Source organism: Eubalaena glacialis, chromosome 1 (assembly GCF_028564815.1).
Source record: "Eubalaena glacialis isolate mEubGla1 chromosome 1, mEubGla1.1.hap2.+ XY, whole genome shotgun sequence".
NCBI classification, from domain to species: Eukaryota; Metazoa; Chordata; class Mammalia; order Artiodactyla; family Balaenidae; genus Eubalaena; species Eubalaena glacialis.
The window spans coordinates 182188059-182208991 of record NC_083716.1 but is presented as its reverse complement, the minus strand read 5'-3'; the positions used below and the strand labels follow the sequence as shown (position 1 = coordinate 182208991).

At 32.2% G+C, this 20933-nt stretch overlaps 1 protein-coding gene across 2 annotated transcripts in view; it reads left to right on the top strand.

Annotated features, from left to right (window-relative positions):
- The window catches only part of ATF2 (activating transcription factor 2), a 76320-nt gene that overhangs the window by 30850 nt on the left and 24537 nt on the right, over nt 1-20933 (top strand). For both annotated transcript variants that reach the window (XR_009700423.1, XM_061185158.1), the window contains exons 5-10: nt 5317-5413; nt 8491-8609; nt 8749-8877; nt 12028-12206; nt 13748-13862; nt 15892-15978. Coding sequence is in view for 1 of the 2 variants with exons in the window: in XM_061185158.1 (XP_061041141.1) it covers nt 5317-5413; nt 8491-8609; nt 8749-8877; nt 12028-12206; nt 13748-13862; nt 15892-15978 (726 nt within the window). In the remaining variant the exon portion in view is untranslated. The remainder of the gene's footprint in view (nt 1-5316; nt 5414-8490; nt 8610-8748; nt 8878-12027; nt 12207-13747; nt 13863-15891; nt 15979-20933) is intronic.

Below are 20933 nucleotides of genomic sequence, written 5' to 3'. Positions count from 1 at the left end.
AACCTGCAAATATGGAAGATAAGTTTGAACCCAAGCCTACTCTTGTGTTAACATTTATAGCGAAACATCCCTAAATAGAATGTTCAGGCTTCAAGGTATATTTGAATACAGGTCTTTGTATATGTATTTTTTTTTCAATTAACATTAAAGGTTTTTATTTTCTCATAATTACAAAAGCATCACTGAAAATGTTGACAAAAGGAAAAAATAAAATCCAGAGAGGACTTCTGTTAACATTTGGTATATTTCCTATATCCTTCCCCCCTTTTATTTATTCAAACAAAATTGGGATCATACTGCACATATAGTTTTGTATTCTATTTGTATGCAGATGACATTATATGTATCACGGGCATTTTGTGTGTTAATTGAAAACATGGGTTTGAGTTCCTGTGTAGTATTCTATTGCCAGAATGTGTCCCATAATCTATTTACCCATTCTTCTTTTATGACCTAAAAATTAATTATTATGGCCTTAAAAGATCACATTGTGATGAGTATTCTTCTGTATTACCCTTTATATGCATCTCTAATTAATTCCTCAAAATACATTTTTAGAAATCAATTTATTGGGTGAAAATGTATACACATTTTTAAGGTTCTTCATACATTTTGCCATATTGTTTTTCAAAGCTAAAACAATTTATTTTCACTAGTAATTTATCTAAGCACCGTTCTCATCATGAACACTCCAATCCTAGGTATTATTAACTATTTTTTGGCCTATATTTGTTCCCTAAGATACTTAAAATGGTCTAATCTCTATGTTATAATAATACCTTGTAACTGTTACTGGCCAAAATGATAATCCGGCTACGGTCAGCATCATCCATTTGTTAAATCTTGCTTAGAACAGAAATGGTATAGTCTCTCTCTAGATTCAAATAGTATTTCCTAGGAAATCAGAAATTCTAATAAGAATTGATTTTAGAAACACCAATTTGATGGTGGTATTACAAATTATTTTTTGTCACTAGTAGGTGATAACATTATTCCAAATTTGAATTTCAGCTTTAAAAAACTTAATGGGCTTAAATTTTCAAATAGGTTTTTAAAATTTTTAATACATTTTGTTGATAATGTCATTTCAGAGAGAGAGACTTATAGAATTCAATGCAGAGGATTTTAACTTTTGACTCTTTCTATTACAATTCTTTTTATATGCTCAGTCACTATTAGGTATTTCACGAAGAGTCCTGTTCATTTCATTTGTTTTAACATGATGTTCCATTGAATTCAGTAAAAGAGACAAAGTTGAGATAATTTAGTGAAAGATTCATTTAACATTGAAACTCATATTTTATTGATAGTATCTTTGCTTTTGGTGATACTCTTATTGAAAATTCTTTCTTTGGTAGAATGTTAATACATTATAAGCTGTTTTACAAAGGAGATAATCATTTTATTTAATCTAAAGTTTCAGTGAAGGTGTGGGAGTGGGAGTGTGTGTGTGTGTGTGTGTGTGTGTGTGTGTGTGTGTTTAATTAGTAACTTCCTGATGTTGAATAAAATAATTCAGCTAGTGAAAGAGGTAGTAAAATGGGCTATTGGCCTGGTGGCTTTATAACTTAGTACCTATTTAATCTATTTTAAATAGGAATAATAATCTATATCATGGATATGAATGCATGTATTAGATGCAGAATGACTGATTTCTTAGGAAGTTAATTCTGGTAAGAGTGTTCAAGCCTTGGAAACACAGATTTCTCAGATACCAGAGCTTAAATTAATTTATTATGGAAGCAACTATTTCACCTCCCTCCTATCTGTCAGGTTACCCATCCTTTTTAACCTTTTAAGAGAGATGATTGGCCTATCCTACCTTTCTTGACTGCCTTTCCCATTGTTTATTCAGCTATATGCTCAAAGTCTTCTTGTTTAACAAAACACTGCACATCAATAACATTTTGCATTGGAGTTGTGCTCTCAATTGCCTGGAAGAAAGAAATTGTATGAATTCAATATGTTATCGCTAGTAGTATCATTATAATTTTTCTATGAAGCTTATTTTTAGAATAAAATTCTTAATTTGTCTGGGAAAGCAGTTCAGAGAGATTCTGCAAAAATATTAGCTTGTAATAGCTACTTTATAAGTGTTTGTTGAAGAAAGAATGTGTTTTACATATATATATATCTGTTCCTGGTGACTGCCTTTTGACACTGTCTTTTTAAGTTTCTTGTTAGAAATAAATAAGTTTTCTCAGATGATAGCCAAGGTTAAACTCACCTGTATCAAGTGTCAATTTCAGTGTATTTTACCCGTGTATATAAATAATATCATTATATGATCAACAATTCCTTTATAAATAGCATTCAGGTAAATTTGATCTGTACATTCTCCATAAGACTCTGTAAATTCATATTCCTCGCATTTCTCCTCTTACTATTCATATGATCCTAAATGTTTTTTAGGATCCTTTTAGCTGTTTCTTTTCACTTAGAATCAATCTTGGTGCCGTTTTCACATGTTTTGTATAAAGCATAATGTTATTTATTCTATATGTAGTTGCTGTTTGATTTGGATATTTGTGTTCAAACCAGTATCTAAACAGAGGATACTGTTAGGATAAAAAATTCTTAGCACATAACTATCTGTTAATTATGCTGACTGCTGTTTTAAAATCTAAGACCTCTACCAAAATGCATTCATTTGCAAATGTTTAATGATTGCCCTCAATGGAGAAGCCACATTGTTAGGTTCTTTGGAACGTAAAGTGAATCTTGCTTTAAGATACTTGTAAGACATTCAAGCAAAAAAAAAAAGATACTTGTAAGACATTCAAAACTGTAATGCAAAGTAAAAAGCAATGAAGTAACTAACACAAGTAAATGCTATAGCTATGTTCATTCTCCAAGAGCTTTGTTATTTGGTCTATCAAAGGGTGACTATTTCTTATTTCTCCAATTTTTTTTTTTTTAATAAATTTGTTTATTTATTTTTGGCTGTGTTGGGTCTTCGTTGCTGCGTGCGGGCTTCTCATTGCAGTGGCTTCTCCTGATGCGGAGCACGGGCTCTAGGCGCGTGGGCTTCAGTAGTTGTGGCTCGCGGACTGAGTAGTTGTGGCTCACAGGCTCTGGAGCACAGGCTCAGTAGTTGTGACGCATGGGCTTAGTTGCTCCACGGCATGTGGGATCTTCCTGGACCAGCGCTCAAATCTGTGTCCCCTGCATTGGTAGGCGGATTCTCAACCACTGTGCCACCAGGGAAGCCCTTATTTCTCCAATTTGGAAAGGATTCTTACAATGATGAAGCAATAGGAAAATAGCACTTGAGTGGGGAGGAGCTGGATTATGATCCCAGTGCCTATAGTTTGTACTCAATAAATGTTTGAAGAGTAAATGAATAAGTCAAGGGATAGAGGTACTGTTTGCATCTGGACACTCACCTACAGTGGGAATACAAGCAGGTTTTGAAGAGGGGTCATAATAATAATTTTCCACTGGTGTACAGTAACTTAAAGACTTAGTGGTAAGCATACTTACATGAGAGCACTATACAGCCAAATTAAATTAAAGGCTTAATTCATCTTAAGGAGCAGTCTGTGGTTTGGTGGGTTTTTTGTTTTTCCTTTAGACTGGGCTTGAAGATTCAATTCTTTAATTGTAAGGAGTTCCTTCTTTCAGTTGGCATTTATTGACTACTTACTATATGCTAAATTTGGTGGAGCTCAAATAGTAGGAGCTCAGCCTACTTAAAAGGAAATACAAAAATATCAATATAATATTGATAGGTGCTATAACCAGGCACTGTGCAGAGCAAGATGGGATATAAATGAGAGGGATTAACTTTTACAGTGGGCTTGTGGGCTGGCCTAAGTATGATATAGGTCCTACTTTTAATATTTAGAATAAAAAACATAATGGAAAGAAATATTTCATTCTTTTACATTGTTTTAAGGTTACCCTAAAGCTATTATCATTTGTTGCATGAAAGAATGTAGTGAGTTGGATAGTGGGGTGGTGAGACCAAAGAGAAGGAATCCATTTTTGGTGGTTCAGAGGAACCAAGTTCAAATATATATAATTTTACATCCCATTTGTAAGGATATAGACTAGAGAGTGAGTTTAGATCTCTTAATTTGGCATATTATAATTATTGCTCTGAAATAACAAAAAGTAAGTGCTCTCTGTTTTCAGTTATAAATGTTGCTAAAGATAAGGAAGCATCATCATAAAGATTGATGTCCAGACACAGTCAGGAGGTATTTAAACAATGCATTTATTATATTGTAATCATAAATGTCACCTTTGGCATGCAGGACGTATCCAAGTTAAGTGTAGTTTTAAAAATAATTTTGCTTCATTTTTTTATATAAGAATGTGATAAAAAAATGAAAAATCACTTTATTCTAAGTTAAAATTTAATTTTATTTTACTTTTTAAATTTTTATTTATTTATTTACTTTTGGCTGTGTTGGCCTTCCTTGCTGCGTGCAGGCTTTCTCTAGTTGCGGCCAGCGGGGGCTACTCTTCGTTGCGGTGCACGGGCTTCTCATTGCGGAGCATGGGCTCTAGGCGCATGGGCTTCAGTAGTTGCAGCGCGTGGGCTCAGTAGTTGCAGTGCGCAGGCTTCAGTAGTTGTGGATCTTGGGCTCTAGAGCACAGGCTCAGTCGTTGTGGCGCACGGGCTTAGGCTTAGTTGCTCTGCGGCATGTGGGATCTTCCCGGACCAGGGCTAGAACCCGTTTCCCCTGCATTGGCAGGCGGAATCTTAACCACTGTGCCACCAGGGAAGTCCTTAATTTCATTTTAAAATTAATTGCTTCATTATTGTACTGGCCACTATTTCTTTGCTGGATTATAATCGAGGCATTCTTTTTTTTATGTGATAACATAAAGAACCTGATTTACCTCTTAATTTGTCCAGGAATAATATTTTTTTAAGAAAGTTTTCGTTTTAAAAGTGGTAAGTAACCTGAAATCTAAGTAAAATACAATGCTTTCTTCAAAAGTCATTATACCATGGAGTATATATTTCTACTATGATATGGCAAAAATTAATAGTGGTCTATTTTTAGTGTCCAAATGAAATTTATATAAAGTTTCTTTGCCTCAGGTTTTGTTTTTAAATGCTCTAAAATGAGTTATGTGACCTAGTATTATATCAGAATTGCTTGTTCTTGGGTAATGTGTTTCTCTATGATTGTTTGAGATCTAGTATGTTTATCTATACTAACAGTAGGTTCTTTATAGTTAACAAACTGCTATTTCTTTTTTAATGGTGGTTTTACATGTTGTGGAAATGAATTTCCTTATCATTTAACTTATTTGATCAAATTGAAAATCTTAACTATATTTTAAAACTTTTTGCCACAGCGTTTTACCAACGAGGATCATTTGGCTGTCCATAAACATAAACATGAGATGACACTGAAATTTGGTCCAGCACGTAATGACAGTGTCATTGTGGCTGGTTAGTATATGCTTTTATTAATAGCTTATATACATATTTCACCTGGAATGTGCACAATTTTTGTGTATTCTCTGTAAATAATATAGTCTGGTGATATTCCAATGACTTCATTTACAATAAATGTTGGCAACATGTATTTTACCCATTACATTTTTATGTTTCCTTCTGACCATTCATTTCACTCTTTTTGTGTGGTTTTCAAATGTAGATTTTAATGTCATTTTTTGTGGAAGTTAATTAGAAACCTGGGAGCATTCATACCATTTCCAAAATTTACATTTAACTGATAGTTGAACTAATGTGATGTTTAGTCAATGTTTCTTTTAGCTGTTTACACCTGCTTTACAATGATATGCGAAGCTAGAAGATGATCAAGCTCCTCCTGTTGGAGAAAGAGCAATTAGCAGACTTGTTCATTAGGATTTTGTTTATGTTTCTTTTTGGACTAAACATCTGTGTTAGTAAAATACTCTCAATAAAGGGGGCTTAAATTCAGTCAATGCTTTTATTTTTGTGTGTTGCTCTTATGAACATGCAGTATCACCTAAGCAGATGATTATCTTACAGTATGCAAAAAGAGAATCCCAATTCATGCATTGGTTTATTGTCCTTCCCTGCTATATCAGCTACCCCTTTTTTGGTATTTAAATATATATATGTACATATCTCTGTATATGTACACACACATAACATTTAATTTCATTGCATTTTGTATATTTTATAAGTAGTGTGGTAAGAAAACAATTTTATATAAAATTTAATATACTTATATAAATTTCAGTCCTTTTTGTGTCATAAGCACAGATTCACATAAATATTCAAATTAACTTAATTTTTTTCTCTTGTAAAGCTTAGGTTATACTATTTGTAAGTCTAGAATTATATACCTGTATACTGAATATTATTAATACTTTTAAATTATTACCCAACATAGAGATCAAATTGTCATATGCAATGCTTTGGAGAGATAATGAGGAAAAAAGACGGTTCTTGTCATTCGGTATCAAGATTTTTGTATTGAAAAAACTGGAGGTAAAAATGTTGATAATTTACCAAAAAACAATTTGTTTAGGAAAAATGTAGGGTAACATTCAACATATCTTCATTTCTGTAAGTAAAAGAAGCAGACAAGAGTGAGGTATGCATTTCTTTAAAACACTATACATCAGATACTAAGAGAGAGAACCAAAAACACAAACAAAATAACAACAGCCTGAAGGTTCACTCTCCTAGGCACAAAGGTCTTTGCTTCTCTGGAGTTTCTTGCCTTAGAGCCATATCTCTCTCTGTAACATTTAACTCAAAAATATTTTGAGGTTGGTTTCTAGAACTTACTTTCCTATCTGTTTACATTTAATGCAACAGAAAAGTAGAACACATTCAAACATAGCACTTGACCATTTTTTTACTAATATATATTGAGATGAGTAGTTTAGCATTACCGTATAAATATAATGCATGATGTGTGTGGTATATATTTGATGATCAATAGCCATAAGCCATGTGCATGTTTAAACAGTTGTGCCTGTGTTGACTTTTCTCTTTTCAAGCCTGATCATTATAGTAATCACTGATAAAAGTGATTTTTCCATATGTATTTTATTTTTAAGACTTCTCTCCCTTTAATACAAAATAGCCTTCTCTTGGGCTTAGATAGACAAACCCTTTGGGCATGAACAGGAGAGTCAAATTTATGTTCAGTTTACTAATTCAGTCATGATGGACCTAGGTTGATACAAGTATGCTGGGCCCTTACTATAATACCATTTTGAAGTCTTTTTGGGGGTAGAGGTTATATATGTTGCAGACTAACTATTAGGTAAAATGAAGACAAAATAAAAGTCCTTCAGTAATTTTGATAATACTAATAGTGTCTGAGGTAGGCCTACATTATATCTAATGTGTATGACAAGTAGGTCATTTTAGTGTTAAATATATTTATATGGAGTAAACATATTAATACTCTGGGAATATGTTGGGGCGAGGGTGAAGATAAAACAGTAAGTAATGCCCACTCTGGGGACCCAATAGTTAACAGAAATATATGAATTTTAATTTCACAGAAGGTTTTATGAGTATTTTATCTTAAACCAGGAGTCATCCTTATACTTTTATTTAGTTTAAGCTTGATCCCTGATATAACCTATAAAATTGATGCCCTAAAATATATAAAATGTGAATAGAATTTGAATGTGCTACCAACTCTAATCAATCTGAGTAAATAGCCTTGAAAATAATAAGACTAAACAGGCAAAATTCATAAATTTGCTCTTTTTCAATTCAACGTGGACCTTAAGTGGCATTTGTTCTGTAACTAATACATGCTCACATGTACATTCAGTACATGTTTTAATGCACCTAGTGTGAGTGCATATTCAAATGTAGTTAAAATGTTTCAAGTTTCGAGAAAGCAGAGTTTGACTAATTCTCTGCTGTCTAGGAATTAAGCTAGAACATTAGACATATAACTCTTACATAGCCCCTCATACCAAGCTTGAAAAATGCTTTAAAATAGAAAATTAGCTTTAAAAAGGAGGGTTTTAGTTTTCGTTTGCGGGGGGCTCTTGTTTTAACCTTCTGTTTCTTGTAGTATTTTGATCTACCTACTAAAGACTGTTTTATCTTAAGCTTGCTTTCATAATAGATTATGAACACTAGTGGAAGGGCCAAGTTAAAGCAAATATACATGCTGTTGTCCTAGTTTTCCCCAAATTGCATGTATTTTATGCATTTGTAAGTTTTAATAGTGTAAATTTTTTTTAAATTTTGTGTTAGATAACGACAGTAGTTGATCTCTGAGTAGCGGATGTTTATGTCACCCTACTCAGAGAGAACGTGTGGACTAAGGAACAAGAAGTACTTCTTTTCATACTTTTATGGATCATAGAGTTGGAGGAAATACCTTAAACTGCAACAAAAACTTAACCAGATTTTGTTTGCTTTAAAGGAAGAGGTCTTTCCAAAGAGAATTAACAGCTGACTGAACCAGTCCTGCTAATTTGTTAATTTACTAGCTATATTTTAGGGTCCTGTATGATATTTAAATCTATGTGTTTACTTCTTGACATTTATTTCAGATCAGACCCCAACACCAACAAGATTCTTGAAAAACTGTGAAGAAGTGGGTTTGTTTAATGAGTTGGCAAGTCCATTTGAGAATGAATTCAAGAAAGCCTCAGAAGACGACATTAAAAAAGTATGTTGTTAACCATGAAATTAAAACAGTGCTTCTGACAGAACAGTAATCATAGTTTTCACTCCCTGCTTTCTTATTTTAGATATACTGATTGGCTATTTTTAAACTCCTAACATTTTCTTTAATGTTTGTGTTTTAGATGCCTCTAGATTTATCTCCTCTTGCAACACCCATTGTAAGAAGCAAAATTGAGGAGCCCTCTGTTGTAGAAACAACTCACCAGGATAGTCCTTTACCTCACCCAGAGTCTACTACCAGTGATGAGAAGGTTAGAAATTTGTATTTATGGTAGAAACACAAACTAAGTGGAAAAAAATCAGCATTCTAAGTAAAGTCTAATATTTGATCTATATAAAATGTTAACGTAATAAATTATACATAAATCAGTGTCAGGTTGTAATAGTCTTATTATATGTGAAAGCTTGTGAATACTCAGAAATTTCAGGGAAAGAAGACTCTACCTTTATAGATAATTCGTTTTTTATTACACACAGAAAAATTATTGGGGAGAATAGAATAGCCATGGCAGAGGAGCTAGAAGTAAGGCAGAAAAAGTAACTATTTACCTAGGAATAAATGCTTTGACTTAGGTGTTTTGTGTTTTTTTCATTTCCTTGTTATAAAAGTACATTCTCATTATAAAAAGTTTAAGAATATAGAAAAATACAAGAAAGAAAAATAAAAACTACCTTTTAGCCCATAATTGAGTGATAAGAATTACTAGTATTTTGAAACATTTTTCCTAGATATATGCATGCATTTATACATAAAAATATACATATATAAGTGAATAGTTATAGGATACAAAGAGGAATCTTAGTAATTTTTTTTGGCTGCTTTGGGTCTCCCTTGCTGCGTGCAGGCTTTCTCTAGTTGTGGTGAGTGGGGGCTACTCTTCATTGCGGTGCACAGGCTTCTCATTGCACAGGCTCTAGGCGCGCATGCTTCAGTAGTTACGGTGTGTGGGCTCAGTAGTTGTGGTGCGCGGGCTTCAGTAGTTGTGGCTATCAGACTCTAGAGCGTAGGCTCAGTAGTTGTGGTACGCGGGCTTAGTTGCTCCGCAGCATGAGGGATCTTCCCGGATCAGGGATTGAACCTGTGTCCCCTGCATTGGGAGGTGGATTCTTAACCACTGTGCCACCAGGGAAGTCCCAGTTTACTTTTTTATATCATACTTTAGGCATTCAGCATTAATGTACATTTTCCCATGTCATTAGAAAATTTTCCAAAGTCATGGTTTTTAATGGTTGCACTTTATCATTACCTTAATGTATTTACTTATCTTGTTCTTGTTGGACATAAAGGTTGTTTCCACATTATCACAATTATAAGAAATGCTGTTAAATTTTTGATATAAATATCTTTTTTCCTAGAGAGTATTTCAGTCCCTTCACACTCAGCAGTTTTTTCCTGTTGATTGCTGCTTTAGCCTCTTTTAGGGGTATTTCTTCTTCCTGCATTCCTCAGTCATTAGTTCCCCCTGGGCATGGCATAGTCATTCCAAGTTGTAAAAAGTAAGTTCTGGGCCCCCTTCTCTTTTCTTTCTCAGTTTTTTTCTTAAGTGCTCTCATCCAGACTCGTAACTTTAAAAACCATCTATGTGGTTTTCAAATTTATATCAACCCAGATATTTCCCAGATTTCCATATTCATATCCAACTCCATCTTGACATTTCCTTTTCTGTGTCTAACGGACATCTTAAACATAGTATATCTAAATTAGAGCCCTTGATTTCTTCCCACAGTTTTCCCTGTCTCGGTAAAACAGGGAAAACTTCTTTCCATCCATCTAGTTGCTCAGGCCAAGAATAAAGAATACTTAATTCCCTCTTTTCCTTCACACTGAAACCAGTAACAAATCTTACTAGACCTACTTCTGAATATATCCTTAATTTATCTCTTTTATCTTCAGTGTCACCACTTTAGTCCAATCCATCATCATCTTTTACTTGGATTGTTAACAATTACCTTCTAATAATTGTTAACAATTATTATTTGTTAATATACAAATAATATTAACATTATTTTAATATAATTAATATATTAATAATGTTAATATAATTTTTAACAATTACCTGGACTTTCTACTTCCATCTCCAATCTATTTTCCATAGGCTGTTTTATTTTTAATACATTATGTCACTTCCCTGCTTAAAATCCTTCAATGGTTTGCCATTGCATTTAAGGTAACACACTCCTTCCATAAGCCCTCATTGATCTGGACTTACCTACCCATCCAGCCTCACCTCATGCCATTCTCTGGTGTGTTCATCAGGTATTCTAAGCTTTTTCCTACCTCAAAGACATTGCTCTTGGTATTGCTTCCTTTTCCCTAGAATGCTCTCCTCCTTATCTTTTCAGTACCTGTTCAAATGCTGTTTTGCAAAGAAGCTCACCTTACCTCACTATGCTATCAAAGGAGCCAACTCCAACCTTCCCTCAGTTAATCTTTCATGATTTCTTATGTTTTGCTGTTAGTCTGTAACACATTACAGTCTGAAATTTTCTTGTTTGTTTTACTTGTTTATTGTCTCTCTTCCCACTAGTCCTTGAGGGCATGTAGTAAATTCTCAAATTTGTCAAATAAATGAAGTCCCAGTAGTGCTAGTTTATTTTTCTTCCTGTGTAGCTTAGTAAGATTTTGATAATAAATGGCAGTATAAAGGCCAATTCAAAGAACATAGTAGACCCAATTTTTACAGTAACTAGTTATAGAGTCCTGGATAATCTCTATTTTCTAATCTGTAAAATTGGGGAAAAGACCATCTATAAGGGTCTGTGTTTTCCTTTACTTTGGAAAGATGTTACTCCAATAGTTATTTATTTTTACATTCAAGGTATCAATATTACTCGGCCTTTTGATACTGAGAAATTATTGATAATGTAGAGATAGTTACCTGAAATTAGCAAATATTTGTATTACTTAAAAAAATTTTTAACATTTTTGGGCCCTTACTATAATACCAGTTTGTAAGTATTCTATTATTGAATTTGTATCAACTATAAAACAGTCTCCTGGACCTATTTCTTCTTTATATAGTATAATGATGGAGTAGGACTAGGCAATCCCTTCTGGATTTTAAGTTCTATGCTTCCATGAGAATGGAATTGTATTTCTTTTTTTTAACTTAAATTCTCATGGAGTTATATAGCCAAGTTGCCCACCTTAACTTATTTCTAGATTGATGGTAAAACAAATTGTACTGAAAAAACCACTCAAGATGTTTTTAAATTAAAATATGAACATTGCATCTGAAACTTTACAGTGGCTTCTACAATTTTCTTTTAATTAACTTTAAATATTAATATACTTTGGGGGTATATTAAGTATTATGTTTGTGGTTGTTTTTAAAAATGTGTTATATTCTGTTGACTTGCATTTTTAAATTACATTCTTTCTCTATCTCATTATTAAATAGGAAGTACCATTGACACAAACTGCACAGCCCACATCAGCTATCGTTCGTCCAGCATCATTACAGGTTCCCAATGTGCTGCTTACAAGTTCTGACTCAAGTGTAATTATTCAGCAGGCAGTACCTTCACCAACCTCAAGTACTGTAATCACACAGGCACCGTCCTCCAACAGGCCAATCGTGTAAGTGATTTGGGCCAATCATTGAATTATATGAATTGTTAAGTTTTTCTTGTTATGATTTGTCCTAAGATATTTAATTTTTCTAATTGTGGCCTTAGTTTGTGTGTGTGTGTGTGTGTGTGTGTTCATAGTATTTTGCATGCTTTGATTTTCGGAAAAAATGCTTGGGTAGTCTTTTTTTAATAAATATAAATAGTATCTAATAAATTAGAAAATAAATATCTAAAACTTAATTTGAAAAACAAATCAACATAGAATGTGATTTTAAGATGGTCTCTTATTTTCATGCTATTTCACACAAAACACATAAGATTATTTTTATCACCAGGTAACATTTCTTTCAGTTCTTACAGGTAGTTGATAAGAATTTTTCTCAACTAACATGTTGGAGATTGTCCTAAGTAAATTCATAACTTTTTCCATTTTTTTCCTCTTTTTTTCTACACTGCTTACGTACATTGTGCATTTAAGATGCAGTTAAAAACAATTAAATTTTACGATATGCTTTGCAGTGATTGGAAGATTTTTGTTTTGTTTTTAATTACTTGAGTGGTATATATATACCATGTATAATTTTTTGTGGGTATTTTATTCATGTTATGAGAAAGATGGTATCAAGTTTCCATCTGTCACATAGGCATTTTCTTGGGCTGGAGCTGCAGTTCTTTTTTCTTTTTTTTCCAGTTTTATTGAGATATACAGTGGACCCTTGAACAATACCAGTTTGAACTGTGTGAGTCCAGTTACACACAGATATTTTTCAACAAATACATACTACCACACTACACAGTCTACAGTTGGTTGAATCTGCAGATACAGAGGCCGACCATAAGCTACAATGGGATTTTCGACTGTGCATAGTGTCAGTGCATCTAACCCTCTTGTTGTTCAAGGTTAACTGCAATTGACCTACAGCACTGTATACATTTAAGGTGTATAGCATAATGATTTGACTTACATACATCATGAAATGATCACCTCAATAAGTTTAGTGAACATCCATCATCTTGTACAGATACAAAATAAAAGAAAAAAATATTTTTTCCTTGTGATGAGAACTCTTAGGATTTACTCTGGTAACAGCTTTCATATGTAACATACAACAGTGTTAACTATATTAATCATGTTGTACATTACATCCCTAGTACTTATTTATCTTATAACTGTAAGTTTGTACCTTTTGACCACCTTTGTTACTGTACAAAGATATAACATTATTAATGACTCTATTCCTCACACTGTGAATTTCATCCCTGTGACTCCTTTATTTTGTAACTGGAAGTTTGCACCTCTTAATTTCTCTCATCCCTCCAACACCCTTCCCTGTGGAAACCACGTGTCTGTTTTCCGTTTCTGTTTTGTTATGTTTGTTCGTCTGTTTTTTTAGATTCCACATATAAGTGAAATCATACAGTGTTTATCTTTCTCTGGAAAATTTATTTTTAAATGATATAATAATAGGAGTAAAAATACTCTTGTATTTTTAGAGATTATTGATAGGGATTTCTTTTCTCTAATTGCCCTTCTTTTGTTTTCCTTAGTCCTGTACCAGGCCCATTTCCTCTTCTGTTACATCTTCCTAATGGACAAACCATGCCTGTTGCTATTCCTGCATCAATTACAAGTTCGAATGTGCATGTTCCAGCTGCAGTCCCAGTAAGTTTGAAATTTAGACTATTTAAATATTTTCTTTATAGTAAAACCGATCTTTGTAATCAGAAAATACAGCCCAAGGGGGGCTGCTTGATTAGTGTATGAAACTGAATTCAACAAAATACTTAGTGGTGAGCAATATTTACTCACTGATATTTATTGTGATAGCATTTACCTTTCAAGGCAAACATAATTGGATAGAAAACATTTTTCCATCCTCAAAATCTTGTTTTCCTTTTATTTTTAGTATTAAGAACTTTATTCCTTATTCAACCCATTTCAATTTGCTAGATTTGTAGAATTCAAATATTAACATAGATTTCTATTCTTTAAGAAGACATTTATACTGGAACACTTATCAGGTAACTCCATGTTATTTTGATTGTTATAGAAATTGTTTATAAAAGCACTCTCTGTGAAATATTATGGTCAGGTTGGGTTTACAAAATTCCTTTGCTGTCCCAAGCGTGTGAAAATCTAAATGGTCTAGTAGAATGGGCAATAGATAGTCCCCACTTTGCTAAGGAGAAGATCCATAAGAAAAGTTTTTTGAGGGCATGTTAAATATATAAATTTTGAAAGACATAGACAGTAGTTAAATATCTACTTATAATATTTAATAACATAGTGAATATTTAGAAGCACATTCTTTGGAATAATATAAGTTAGAAATAATCCTTTTTTCCTGTTCTCACATTTCATAAAATAAGTTTATTCAGACTCTTCAAATGTGTCTTCAACATTCAAGTTTTCATCGTTAGAACCACTTTTTAAGAAATCTCACACAATTTTCCAAAACACATTGTTTTCATCCTCACCCAAGTAGTTTCAGTATAACACTTTTTGAATCTATTATTGTAATCCTGGGAATCTTACACCAAGTCCTAATATTCATTCATGTAATAAAAAGACAGTTTCTTCTTTTACCTTGTAGATAGTTGTTTCTGATCAGTACAATATAATCACTTACTGTATAGCTTTTAAAAATTAGTTTTAAAAGCCTCCTCACAGTAACATCTAACACTTTGGTGAGATTATATCCTCAGAAATAATACTAAAATTAATGTTAAATATTTACTTTTGTTATTAACTAGTTCCTCCAAGTGACCTTTCTAAGTATCCAAAATTAGCACTGATTGAAATAATTTCAAGATAGTATGTTTTCTTCAAACAGAACTTTGTTGTTCAGAAAGAGATTTTATAAGGACTCAAATATAAGGTGACTACTTCCTCTTTTCTGAGGATATTTTCGAGGGGGAAACATCCTTGTCCTGTATCTGGGATTGTATGGTTATCCTGTTAAATGTAACTGTGATGAGAGAAACTGAAATGAAAAAGAGATATACTTTAGGTACATAATAATTAATCATTCAGTGTTGATATTAGGTTTTTTAAAAAAGGCAAAAACCAGAAAAATCTGTTACATATTATTATTATTAGAGGAATTATTAGAGGTCATCAAGTTCTTCTTTGTCATGCTTTATATTAATATATCAAAGAACTTTCATTGTATATTTTAGAAATTTTATATGTATATATTTTAGAAAAGCAAAGTTCATTGTTGAAATTACTTTTTATGCCTAGTTATACAAGTTTTAACATTCTTTCCTTTCATATTCAAAATGGAAATGTGACAGATCTGTGAGAAATTTTGCATCAATCACTTTAAATATTATTTTCTATAAGAAGGAATCATTTAAAAAAAGGAATTATGAAAATTGAAGATTAGGAAAGTGAGTCTCAGAAAAATTGACAACTTTTGAAGGATAAATCAGGATTAAGATCAATAAGGGTTCAGAGATACAGTTTTCTAATTCTGAAGTCTCAAATAATTATATCAATTATATTTATATTAATAATATAAATATTAATATACATTTTCTAGTAATGTATAATATAGTCATGTAAATATTAATACATTATATATTGATTATAATATGTAAATTATTATAGCAGCCATTGTGCAAATAAAAGTACAAATCTCATTTTGAATATATTCTCTAGCAATTATTTTTCAATATCTTCTGCATAGCTTGTTCGACCAGTCACCATGGTGCCTAGTGTTCCGGGAATTCCAGGTCCTTCCTCTCCTCAGCCAGTACAGTCAGAAGCAAAAATGGTAAGCAAGATTTTATTTGTTCTATACATTTCTTGAGCCTGTTTTGAATTAGTTTTTTCCATTAAAGCCCACTTCAAATGCACAGTTTAGATCAAATTTTATAAAATCGTGGACTGTATTACATTACAGAAGAACCAGAAAATTTGGAAAAGGAAAGCTTTCATTAGCTTAGTGACAAGCTACTGATACTTTAAAGCAAATGAATGGATTGGAAGTAAAGTTCTAGTTCTTGTCATTGGTTTGTCTGATTTTTGGTGTGGCTTTTTAGATAAATTCTCCTCCTGCTGGAGGCTAGAGATATTGCAGCTGAAACTAGAAGTAATCATCTGAAGGCAGTGCTGATATAATGAGTGGTTGTAAACAGTCATACAAATGAGTAGAACAGAATTAACTAGAATTCTGAAATAGTATACGAGTTAGTAAACATTACACATAATATAAAGGAAAACCATATTTTTGAGTTATGTTTCAGACACTAAGAAATTGGTGGTAAGGAATGAACTATAGAGTAGGAATCAAGAGACGTATTTTCATTTTAATCCTGATTCTGCTCTTCAGTACCTCTAATCAAGCCACTTTGACTTTTCTGAGACTCATTTTCCTCATCCGTGAAATAAAGGGGTTAAACTTTGATTTCTGGGGTCTCTCTTAGCCCCAAGTCCTACTAACTTGCTAATTTTCTTGGTAGAAGATCTGAAGCTGCTGCTGTGGGATGGGGAGTGCGGGGGGTTGGTTTAGTGTAATTCTCCCTTCTATAGTCTAACACACTTTAAAGCTAATTCTTCTGAACTACAACCAATGAATCGATAGATAGTTTTTAGACACCTATTATTTGTTTCAGTTCTATGCTAGGCACTATACTAATAATATAAATCTGTACACATGAAAGCCATTATGTATCAATATTATCACAAGGCTTTAAATTTTTTACTGCTATTCTCCATTAGTGCAAATAATCAATCTGAAATTGGCATGGGATAACTTTTTTTTTAACAGTAAAACTTATATACCATCTGAATGAATAATAGTTGGTTGAAGAGTATTAAAATTAGCTGGTTATTGATTGTGGTGAGGGAACTTGAAAACCCAAGAGGGGAATTTTTCACATAACAGCATGTTTAGGTCAAAGGCATGGAAATAACTAAGATGAATCTTTTCCACTTGATAGCAGAAGAGCTTCACTGGGAATGTGTTTTACACTTCCTACTTTAAACATAACTGTTCTAATGAAAAATTCGATTAGTGAAACTGAGTAGAGTAGAAATAGAAGTTAAAGAGATCCTGTTGTTGTACACTGTATCTAAAAATATTTTTACATATTCAGTGGACTTTTTTCCCCACAAATTAATTCCAATGGAACAAATCAGATTTAAAGAAATACTTTTGGCTATAAGAGATTAGGCCATATTTGTAGAAACTAGTAAACTTCCCTGAATAACTTTTTCTTTTAATCACTAAGAAATTTAATAAGAATAAAAGTGTTTTGTGTGCTTGTATATTAAAAAATACCAAAGCTACATTTCACAAATTTATATATGAGAAACAGTTATTGGTTGAAAGCCCCAAAATAGCATGGGGAAGTCACAGATTGCCCCACTTAAATTTAACAGTCCAATTAAATTTCTTATTAGAATATTGTTAACATATAAAATATTTAGGTGATTGCCTATTTTAATTGGGATAGTAAATGATTGTCCTGTTTTTAATTAAATAAAAAGACTCAAATTAGTCCATTTCCTTTTTTTTTTTTTAAGCTTTTTGTTATGGAACAATTCAAACACATACAAAATAAATAGGTTTCTGTAATGAACCCCCATGTACCCATCATCCAGCTTCAATTATTAGCGATATAACTGCCATTCTTGTTTTATCTGTACCTCAGACCACTCCCTACCCTCACTCAATTATTTTTTAATAAGGCTTTCTTAATGTAAAATTTACATAGATTGAAATGGACCGATTTTATCTGTACAGTTTAAGTGCATTCATGTAACTCACACCCCTGTTATGGTATAGAACATTAACATCTACCCATCACGTTTCTTTATTTCCCTTCCCAATCAGTCCACCGCCCCCAACTGTTCTTATATTTGTCACCAGCAATGTAAATGGAATCAATATATACTCTTGTGTTCAGCTAAGCATACGTCTATGAGATTTATCCATGTTGTTGCATGTATCAAAGTTTGTTTCTTTTTATTGCTGAGTAGTTTTCCATTGTGTGAGTATACCACAATTTCTTTATCCATTCTCCTGTTGGTGGACACTTGAATGGTTTTTAGTATTTAGCTGTTGTGAATAAAGCTCGTATGCACATTCTTGTATAACTCTCTTTGTGGATGTATATTTTCATTTAGTTTATCTACTTAAGAGTGGAATTGCTGAGTCAGAGAGTAGGTATACATATAACTTTATAATAAATTGCCAGACCTTTTGCCAAAGGTTTACATTCCTACCAGCAGTGTATGGGAATTCCAGTTGTTCCCACATTTTTGCGGACATTTGGTTTTGTCTGTTGTTTTCATTGTAGACATTCTAGGAGATTGTGGCAGCATCTCTTGGTTTCAGTTTACATTTCCAATTAGCCAGACATTATTTGTGATATTTTTTGCTCATTCTTTAAATTTGGTTACTTGTCTTTTACTATTGCGTTATAGGAATTCTTTATATATATTCTAGATACAAATTTATATGTAGATATGTATATATACATATCTCACGAATATTTTCTCAGTCTGTAGCTTGCCTTTATTTTTCTTAATGGTATACTGTATTATCATTGATTGCTACTTTTATCTTAAATATTTTCTTTTGTCTACTTAATTGGGTTTAATTTGCTTATCTTTTTTTAGCTTCTTAAAGTAGAAGCTTAGATTATTGATTTAAATCTTTTTACCTTTCTCATATAGGCATTTAAAGCTATAAATTTGTCTCTGTGCACAAATTTTGAAATGCTGTATTTTTATTATTTATTTTCTAATTTCCCTTGTGATTTCTTCCTTGAACTGTGGGTTATTTAAAAGTGTAGTGTATAATTTCCAAATATTTCAGGGCTTTTTATCTGTTTCTTATTGATTTCTATATTAATTAAATTACATTGTGGTTTGGTAACGTACCACCTTTAGTATATTTGATTATCCAGTGAATCAGTTTGATTGAAGAATTTTCAGTGCTTGACTATCATTATCATCATTATCAGGTATACTTATATACTGGTATAAGTACAAAACAAATCTACCAACCTTTGGGAATAACCCGGAAATAGTTTGGGTTTTGTAGTTTAATTCATGTTCATTTATTTTGCATCAGCCTCATTTAACAGTTATTTCTAATGATTGTTATTTATTTAACAAACATTTCTTGGGTACTAAGAAATTCCGCAGATGTGATCTTAAGTTTTGAGATTTTTCTTGCAAATGTTTCCAATGATCATCAAGAGAGTAAAAAAAAAAGTCTTCTTATCTTTTTAATATGCCATTATTGATTTTTTTTTTCCAACAGGTATGGCAGTTAGGATTATATTGTATCAATGAGGTGTTTGGCTCTTGTTTTCAGTTTTTTGATACCCTTGATGGTGACTTTTGTGCACAAAAACCATTATTGAGAGTCTGCTTTTTAAAAATAAAGTTACAAATTCAAAAACTTATTTCTTCCCTAAGTTCTCAAAGCCAATTTATAAATCCAGTTGTATAGCGATCACTTTTAAAGGGCTTAAAATAAAATTAAACATGCTAAACTTCATTTTAAACTTAATATATCCTGTTTTCTCTATAGGTACCTCATTGTCTAACATACTTTCTCAAGTACTTCAATAACTCTTAAATATAGATATAATGAGGGTTGGTTTTCTTAAATATTCCTGTATTATTAAGAGGCTTAGTAAGATTATTTTAGTTCTTCCAACTAAAATCACAGGACTAAATCAATCTCAAACATTTAAAACTGAAATCCAAGGGCAGTCTCTTACTCTGTGTGGCAAGTTATTTTAGATACATTTGTAACATAAAATATAAAATAGTTACAGATTGTTTCTAAATTTAGATTAAAATGTCAGTGTCATTGATTACTTACTTTATTAAGCATCAAAGGGCTAAAAAAAAAAAGATTTACTAAATAAAGAAATAATTGTATAATTCTAACTGGAGAAAGTTGAGACTAGGTTCATATCCCATTACACAGAGGTTTCTTAATGATCAGATAAACGATCATGAGTCTTAATTCTTTCTCTATCAGTGATAGAATTCCAGTTCCATGCTCTCCAAATGAGTGGTCCCCAGCTCACATCCCCTAGATTCACGTTACACATTAAATAATTTTTCTGACTGTTTACCAGTCTGTAGCACCCCAGCAAAACTTATAATTTCTTCTTTCACTGCTTCAACTGGATTTTGCTTTGTTGTTTTCAACTCTTTGAAAATATTTAAATATCCTCCCTGCTTGATTCTGCATCTCTGTTAAGGATTTGTTTGACCTTTGTGGTCACAATCTGTTAATGACATGCTAAATAGTGCAGCAATGGTGATTGTGCTAAAATGTGGTTAAAAAATAATGTTTGAGAAATGGCAGTATTGGAACACATAAGAATGAGGAGCACACTACAGCTGAAGAGAAACTTATTTGTATCCTAACATAGCCAAGGATGCTTTTGTGGTGCCCTGATTTTCAGATGCCCAGTGCTTACAGGAAGATTTATATGCATTGTGTTTGTGTCTACTATAAATATTTAAATAAGATCCTTCTTTTTTGCTAAAGAAATTTCTTCAGGACAAGTTGTGTTATGTTTTGTTTTTTAAAAACTTTAAGTGTTTGGGAAAGTAAGCACATAGTTTTAAAAAATATATATATGTGGGGGTCCACAAATACAAGATTACCTAGTATTTTTTAATACTCTAGGAAAATTCCTTTTATCTACTATTTTCACAAAATTTCACTGGATCTCACCAGATTTAGGTTTA